This window comes from Colletotrichum higginsianum, chromosome 1, assembly GCF_001672515.1.
Source record: "Colletotrichum higginsianum IMI 349063 chromosome 1, whole genome shotgun sequence".
NCBI classification, from domain to species: Eukaryota; Fungi; Ascomycota; class Sordariomycetes; order Glomerellales; family Glomerellaceae; genus Colletotrichum; species Colletotrichum higginsianum.
This window is the reverse complement of record NC_030954.1, coordinates 2,400,966-2,409,929: the sequence shown is the minus strand read 5'-3', so window position 1 is coordinate 2,409,929 and position 8,964 is coordinate 2,400,966. Positions and strand designations below refer to the sequence as shown.

Genomic DNA, 8,964 nt, shown 5'->3' with positions numbered 1-8,964 from the left:
TGTTCGAGGTCATATGATCCCGCAGGCTGCGCTGCGCGATCCCACGTGAGAGCCACAGTGGGGAACAAATACGGCTTGGGAGCAGAAAGCCGAGCGGGAGAGGAAGAGAGGCCGAGAGAGTGACGAGAGTGAGAGACCGAGAAAGGGTCTAAACTAGCGGCGGCTGCATGTCGTTTCCGAAGAGGGATCCGTGCTGGTCTCACGGACTCGCTGCAGCGGTGAGTTGGTGCGGGAAGACGCCGAAGATGAGTCCTGAGGAGACCGTGGACGAGTTTCCGGACTGTATAGGACGCGGAAATGGGTGAAGATGTATCGGTTCAATGAGGAAAAAAAGGAGTACCACCGCTAGGAATGATGATGATGTCGCGGAGAATGAGCTGGAGGGTGTTTGAGCCTTGGCGCTGCCGAGCATGTCTCTGTTAACTTTCACTTAGGGTCTTGAGCGGACCAACTACCGAGGTGGTACAGGGTTCGTTGGGGGGATCTGGTTCACTGTCGGTATTCGTACACATGCAACGGCATCCGTGCTGGGCCGGCTGCGCTGCATAATTGATAGGGGACCTGGCCCATGTCAGCGCGCACTGCCAGGGTGCAAGTCGCAGTGACGTCGCCAAGGGCTCGGCCGGCACAGCGTTCTGCAAGCCAAAAACACCCTGTACCCTGTAAAAAGACCCAGTGAGCCCGCCGAGGACCATTGGAAACACTGGACCGCCAACAGGATGGGCAAACCCACTGGGTTCGTCAACGAGATGGCAGCTGTGCATCGAGACGGAGACGTGGGAAGGCATCATGGTCTTATCTCTCGGCGGCCCAGAGCAAATGCGTCAGATAGAATTGACTCAACTCGCTGTCAAGTTGACTTTCAGTCATGTAATTAAAGCAATCTTGACGCAAGCACATCATAGACCGTCTCCGTGCCCAAACAGGATCGGTCACAAAACGCTCCGGGGACTTATTTGTGGGTGGCATACTCAACGGCTCTGCGCAGGGTGCTGCCGGCTTGGCGCTTCATCTGATAGACGAGCTGCAATACTCACACCACCGGTTGACGAGCTTCCACCCTTGCCAGGGGTGACTTCTTCTTTTGCCAATTATTAAGATTCGTGAGTTGCTCCTGATACCGTGTCGCAATGCTCCTGTTGTTCCCTGCGGGGTTTCCTTTCCTCTTTAAACGTCATTGCTCCGTTTTCTGTAGTGTAGTATTTGGTCGGGACAAAATTGGGTATCGACCAAGGAACCGTTGCTGAGATGAAGCAGAAAACACTGGGGAAGTCTCCAGGCGAACACGGGGACGATTGAACAGAAATAAAGCCGACGAGACACATTATTCCAAGTCCCGCGTTTACGTTATCGTCGAATTCCAACCTGGTGCCGGATGTTGCGGGCGATTGTTAGGTAAGTCTGCAAATACAGCTGGCTTGTCGAGTGATACTGTCTGTCAGACTCATCTCTCTTGTCATGCATATGCAGTCCTGTTTTCTCTATTTGACGAGCATCTCCAAGTGACGTCTTCGTCCATGGAGGCCATCAACTTCGCAGATGGTGTTCGAGGATGACGGCCCAAAATAGCATCGGCGTTTTGCCCAGAGGGATTGTTTGGCGTCTCGTTCTGGTTGGAAGTTGAGAGGAAGTCTGCAACACCACGACAACCTCTCGCGTATATCCGCATTTGTTGATTCTGCATGTTGATATGCAGCAAGTCGCGGTGTTCCGTAGAGGTTGCAGGTTGATTATTGGTGGTCAACTATTGGAAGAAAGTTATGGTGGCCGGCTGGATTCCGGCGAATCGTTGGCTCCGGACAGGCCATCGAGCGGGAATGAGAATGGCGATAGCCCAAAGGCAGCGAAGAATATTGTATCCCCATCGCTGGCTCAACTTGACACAGTCCGTAGGCTGTCGCCCTGCATATCGCATGTTGCCGCTCAGGGTACCGGGGAGGGATATGCACCCGCGTTTCAATCCTCAGGGTAACGACCAATAGCGTCGAGGTCGTGTTAGTCAGAGCACAACTAACTTCCCGCTCTTTGTTTCTCCCCAAAGTTTATGTGTTCGGCTGCCATCAGTTTGATGTGGTATTTAGGATAGGTGGCAGATGATCCCAAGAACCAAAGGAGAGTGGGACAGGAAAAAGGAATAATAACTATGAAGTGAGGTCGAGATAGGGAGGTTTAAAAAGTGTAGAAACAAATTGGTTTCACACTACGGATATTCCCCAGCAATGCGCAGCACCCCGACTCGAGTCTTGTATCCAGCAGGGCATCTCGACATGGTTTTAGGAGACAGGGAGCGCCTTAGCATCTCTTTCTGATAGGCCAGTTAGACAACTGATTGGAAACACTGGCGGCTAGGAGCTTAAAGTTGTGGGGGTAGAGCGAAGGCCTGTTGGTGTCGTTATGCTGTGTAGTGTAAATGATGGTGACTTGCAACACTCCGACGAGAAGAAAATGAAGCAGAAGCTAAAGTAATATTCTCAGAGGCTGGATGTTGACAGAAGAAGGCATGCTTATTCTTGCTGCTTGCTGCTTGCTGTCGCGTACTACAGGTGTAGACAGACACTATGCTTTGTACCTAGCTAGGTAGGTAGGTACTGTAGATAGGAGGATGTCACGCCTGTCGAAGAAAGGAGGGGACCCTGGTCTGGCTTGGGAGGTCGCCCACTAGGTAGGCAGGCAGGGAGGGTCGGCTCCGGGTTGGTCGGATTCCTCCCGTTAAGGTGCCAATGCCAAATGAGCAGCACGGTAGCAAGCGGGTTGGGCAGGGGGGGATCGCAGACGAGCAGGCAGACAGAAATGCACCTGGTAACTTTCCGTTTTTTCAAATGGATGCCAGCTTCAGGTGGCCATTAGCGTCGCTCCGCCGCCACTCATTGCATGCGTTCGCGCGCGCACACACGTAGCCGCAGCCGCAACAGCCAACCAGCCAGCCAGCCAGCCAGCCAGCCAGCACCAGGCTAATAGCAAGACCGAAAGAGCGCGAGAGCGAACAGTGAGCGAACAGTGAGAGCGAGTGAGCGAGCCGTTCCTCCTGCTCTTGCTTTGCGCTGGGCCTCCCAGGTTCCTCGTTCGTCCCAACCACGGCCCTTTTCTCAAACTCCGGACGATTCAACATGACATACTCTATCTGTCTTTAGCCTTGCAGCGACAGCAACGACGCATCCGAACCCAGAGCAAGCGGTCTGCCTTCGTCCATGATGGACCATAGCACTGACTCCCATCGGCAAAGGGAACCAGAACCACGGCCGTCTATCGACAAGTCACCCATTCTGGCCCCGGATCCCGCTTTCGATCGACTGCCCGACGAGATCATCCAACAGTATGTAGGCCCTTGCTGCCGTGCTCGTTAGACTCGGTCGCTGACTGACATGCTCCTTTCAGGATACTACAGCTGACCGACCCTGACTCCTTTGCGTCCCTCATCCTCCTCAACTCGAAATGGCGATCCGTATCCCAGCAGGCCCAGCTCTACGCCCTCCACCTCTCGAAATGCCAGTCCTACTCCTCGAGCCATCCCCCCCTTTGCGAAGCCGACGTCCGAGATGAAGACCTACCGCGCCTCAGGCGCTTGTTCGCCCGAGAAGTCAAGCGCAACCTCTTCGAAGCATACTTGCGGCCCCGCGAAACCGTCATCAAGCTGATATCCAATTCCATTAGCTCCTCGTCATGTCCAGGCGGCGAAGGAATGCAGTTTATCCCCTCTCCCCGCGGTCATCATATACTGGCCTACAACTCGTCGCGTATCTACGTCCTCGACGTGCGAGGGAAACACATCGACGTCAAGAGGGAATTCAAGATTCTCCGCCGCCCCGTTTCTACTTGCATCAAAGACGACGGCTCCATGCTGGCTGTCTTGTCCTCTGAAATGCAGGTTGACTTGTACGACCTTGAGCAGTCCCCGCCTCGTCGCACCCAGTCCTTGATCCTGGATAACCCCCCGCGCACCATTGCGCTCTCGCCGTGCGGTTCTGTTCTCGCTGCCGCTTACGAAGGGGGCATCGAGGTGTCCTTGGTCAACCCTGGCGCGCTGCCCACGGACAGGAGAGCGGTGAAATGCGATGGAGTCGACGCCCTATCATTTTCCTTCGACGGCACCCAGATTCTCGGAACTACCATCCACTCGTCGCCGCCCACTACAGTCATCCTGACGGCTCCGTACTATGACCCTGGCAATCAAATAGCCGATGAAAGCATTAGCGCGCTATGGACCACGTCGATCTTGTTTCCCAACACGAGCCGCGATTGTAGTCATGCTGTGCTATTGCAAGATTCGGGCCAGGAGGAGGCCAGCTGGACCTTCACTTATGATCGCAGCTTCGAGACCTTCAGGGCTGTACGCATCGATGATCTGCGTAATGGTACCACCTACTTTACCGGGCCGAAACCCGACCCGGGCTCTCAAGCCAAGCTCACACCATGCACTCTGCCTGCAGCCACCTTCCACGGAGATCTCGTCAGCGCAGGATTTCAGGGGAAGGACATTTGGCTGTACGGCGTGCCGGAAGATCTCGACGCTGTGCCTGATTTCAACGCCGCTGGAGCTGATGGCTTGTCAGCCCTGGCCGGACAAGGGCGGAGAAACAGCGGGCCTCCGTCGCGATCATCGTCGTCCCGGGCGCAAGAAAACCCCCGGGTGCCGCAGTGGCAAATTCTATGCGACAAGCTTCGAAATACATTTGTCTGGGGGACCAAGGTCGCAGAGCTCGATGGCGTCGGCACAGTGAAGTGGGTTGCTGGCTTTGGGGATTCATCAGCACAGGAGCGTCTGGTTATCACAGCCCGTGGCATTTCCCCTGGGAAGTCCGTCATCGAGGAGGACGACATCGACTTTATTGACGGTGGCAGAGTTACCCTCCTCGACTTTGATTACGGCCCTGACGATGGGCAAAGAACAGAGATCGAGATCGAGGTAGGGACAAAAGAGCCCGAAGTACTCGAAGAGGAACAGAGGGACATAGACACCGAGGTGGCCATTGTACGTCGCAGAACCGTCGCTCAAAGGCGGGGAGACCGCGGCGCCTTGATGCGTGCAGCTACGAGTGCGGCAGGCCGGGGGAATACCTTGCCCCCATTGCCTTCCATGCCTCCCATGCCACCCATACCACCCATACCATCCATACCGCAGTCCAGAGAGGAACACGAAGCTGGGAACGAAGTGGACGATGACGATCCGCTCATTCCAAGACGCATCGGCGCGCCGCCGCGGATCAACGTTCAGGAGTCAATGTCGTCTTTGGTTCCCCAAGCAGGCGAATCTGCTTCGATGATCGAGGAAGAGGAGGCCGAGGAAGCCGTGGAAGCCCCTTACTCGCATGATGGGCCCCGATCGACCAATACTCTTCGTCGTGCAGCCACCGCTGCTGCTATGAACCGAAGCCGCAATCCGCAAGCGCCAGCTGCCGGACCGGTAGAGTATCGGCGAGCTGATGGCCGGCGCGAGCACCCGCACGAGAGTGATGCAGACAATTGGGTTCCTCCGCCGCCGCCGTACCAGAAAGATGACCCTGGCGACTTGCCTGCATTTCTGCGAACCGCCGTCATCACTCCCGGGGGCGTGCAGATTCAAAGTCAGCCAGCAAGGACTCAAACAGCTGCGCCGGCCATCAGATCACCGGCTTGGCCCCTTCCAGGCCGGCCTAGCTCTTTTCAGACTTCCGGTCGCCCTCTGAGTTACCAGGAGCCTGCCAGCAGCCCGCCTGCCAATGCCACCCATCATCTCCGTATTGCCAGCGACACGACGATGATAAGTCGACCGCGCACTGCGGATTCTTCGACTCGCCCGACGCCTACCCCCTTTGCTCACGTTAACGCCGACGAGGACATTTACGACGTCTCGCCACCGGACTCGCCGCGTGTAGCTGCAAGGAGGCCCAGTGAAGCTGAAGCCATCTCGCCCGAGGATCAGCGCATGGTCAGCGAACATTCAGTGACTCGGGCAGCGAATGATGATGTGCTGCAAGAATCTCAAAGGGATGCCCTCGGAGACTCGCCCGTCACGCCTTCGGCTGCCCAGCAGGCATCGTCGTCACCCCCATCTTTGGGCCTGCAGATACCCTCGAATACGTCTGCGACCGCCGCGGAGTTACAACAGCCTCAGTCAGCCTCTGGTGTCAATGTGCCGCTGATTAGGCGCTTGTCCAACGCACAAACCTGGCCAAGATCTGCTCAACCACTGGAGGACCCTCGACTGCGACCAGAGGGCGGACCCTTGAACAGCCACCCGTACTCTGCCCCTCCGGTCAATGCCAGGGTTGACGATATCATGGGAGATGCGTTATCACACACTCCCAGCGGGAACCAAATGGCTAGTCTCCCAGGTGACGAGCAGCGGCTCTCATCTCGGCCTTGGTCCAGCAACTTCAGCTCAGTCCAGCGCGTTCCGGTTGGCAGCCGCAGACCTGGTTCTCGCCGGGCATCTGTACCGCAACCTATTGCTCAGCCTGAGTTGCAACCTCAAATGTCAGGCCATGGCGGCAGCAGCCCGCCGATTGAGGATCAGCCGCTGATCATAAGCACGCCCAGCGGCGTAACGGGCGCCTATGACGCGCCTACACGGCATCAGTCGAATCGCAGAAATGAAATGCCCCTGTTAGCCCCCATTCCGCGTCACCCACGACCGACTCAGTCGGGCCCTGTGCAGCCTACCGTGGAACGTCTCGAGACCATTTTCAGTGCCAACACTAATGTCGAGACATCCGGCAGCAGGAGCCTCATACCAGCGTGGCTACAGGCACCATCAGCGCCATCCGTGGGTAGACAGTCACACTCGTCGGTCGGCAGAAGACCCAGTCGTGCTGAGCGGAGCGCAGCTAAGAACATCAAGGATGCCAAACGACGGGGCTGGAATGGTTCAAAGAAGAAGAAGAACAAGAACAAGATGGCTGATCACGACGCTGCCAGCTCTGCGGCGTGGACCGAGGTGTCCGGGACAAGTAGAAGCGACATACACGGCAAGCCAGCAAAGGAGAAGAAGTGTACTGTCATGTGAGATTGTTGGGACATCTTGGCGGACATGGATGTGTGACCATATTCATACTTTTTTCACATTTTGAGTATCCAGAATCTGGCGACAGGTGTTTTAGCATTGGAGTTGCAGGATGGAGGGATCTATTTGCTAGCTACAGTGGCTCTCGGTCGGATGCCAGACCGTCAAGACGATAAGTTTGCATTTGGGAAGGGACTGAACTGGTGTGTGACTTGCATCCCCCCCCCCCGCGCTGGAATATACAGAACAGCTGCAACTACTTCTCTCGTTTGGTATCAATGGAAGGCTGGATGTGCATGGGTGTATGACACCGGTTTTTTTCTTCGTAGATGACTCGTCACATTAGAATAAAAATCGAAAAGGTCGGTTCATATGAGGGTTCTGCTGGCGCACAATGTGATGGACCGCACACAATCAACGGAAGGCGATGCTGTACCCTGGTTTAGGCTCCAGCTCATGTAAATCCACTGATACCTATTCTTTCAGAAATGCCGAAGGAATCATAGAAATATTTTTGCCGTGGTATAGCCTTGGTTTCAGAACATGAATTAAGCTGAAAGTGACTGCGATGTTCGTGGTTATGTGCGTTGCCGAAGCAGTGCTGTAAGATACGGACTCTTCGAACGTAAGAGTGGGGAAAGCGTGTTTGGAGCTAGGAACATAGGTTGTAATATGACGCTTAATCTCCACAAGGTAACTTGGCCGAGCGGTCTAAGGCGCCAGACTCAAGCGAAAGCTTCATCCTTACAAAGGATGAGTATTCTGGTCTCGCAAGAGGCGTGAGTTCGAATCTCACAGTTATCAATTGGACATTTTTGCCATTGGCGTGGAATAACTCTAGCTAATACTTTATGTCCCGAGACGGAGTTTTTGTTCCTATGGTACCGACGCAGTGTAACAGTGACAATGCCGTCAGGTTTGAGGGGAGAGAAGAGGGTCTTCGCCGGCCACTTGGAACTAAAGTCATGGCAGGTTCGTAACTAATGTGTGAGTGCACACCGCCTCTTGGAGTACTTAATCTGTACTATATCCGTACCGTGACGCTGTGCTAGAACCCCAACCCTGAGGATGATTTCTTAACCATGGTCTCGTTAAGCAGCTGGTTCAAGAATACTCTCCTTCCGAGAGCATGGTTGGGCTGGCAGTGCTACGCACAAGCCGCAGCCAATGGAAAACACCAGATGGACGACATTCGTCTCGAACTATCAAATTCCGCTAGACCTGGTCACTTGAATGTGTCTTTGTCCGTGGTTCTCTCGACTCGTGCGCCGCTCTCTCTCTCTCCATCTCTCCATAGCTCCAGCGGGGAGGTATTGGAAATTACCTTACCCCCCCCCCCCCCCCCCCCCCTGCTCCATCAGATAACTTTTTTCCCCCCTCGACTGGATTCCGCATCTGATAATAACCCAGCCCCGTCGGCCATTCCGCGCGGGGCCCGAACGAATCCCCCCCCCCCCCCCCCCCATTCTCATGTGTCCGGCCAGTCCAGGGTTCAAGGTCCTTCCCTCATCACCTCGAACTGGGCAATACGGGCATGGCCTTCACAGGCTAGAACCGACTCGGCCGAGTCCATCAAGCTAGCAACTCTTCTCCATCCACACACACACCCACTTTCAGATGCGGAATTCTTCATGCAAGAGGGGACAGACTGCAGAGAGAGGCCGTCCGGGAGGCACCGCCACGAACCCACGAACCGGTCAGAGATGCTCCATTGGGCCAGGGACCCGATGCAAGAGAACCGTCTTGACGCCTTGGCGGCTCTGGAGCTCGTTCCTTCCCCCCCTACATTTCGATTCGAACAGGAAGATGATCTCCACGCGATGGGGTCAATAAATCTGTCAACCCTGGACGGGGAAAGGGTCCAATCGTGATGATGGGTATTGAAAAGTTGGCAACAGCCGTCCAGGCCGGCGCGCTTTGCGGTCTTGAGGAGCCAGATGGCAAAGTTCTTTTCTCTCATTCACTCCCTCACTCTCTCGCGCTCT

General features: G+C 55.4%; 1 protein-coding gene across 1 annotated transcript; it reads left to right on the top strand.

The window, feature by feature from the left end:
• Positions 1-3,188: 3,188 nt before the first annotated feature.
• Positions 3,189-6,982, top strand: CH63R_00738 (F-box domain-containing protein; the record flags this gene model as incomplete). The annotated part of the gene is made up of 2 exons (XM_018295713.1): positions 3,189-3,313; positions 3,376-6,982. 2 exons carry the CDS (start codon positions 3,189-3,191, stop codon positions 6,980-6,982), a joined length of 3,732 nt encoding a protein of 1,243 aa, XP_018164075.1.
• Between the last annotated feature and the right edge of the window lie 1,982 nt (positions 6,983-8,964).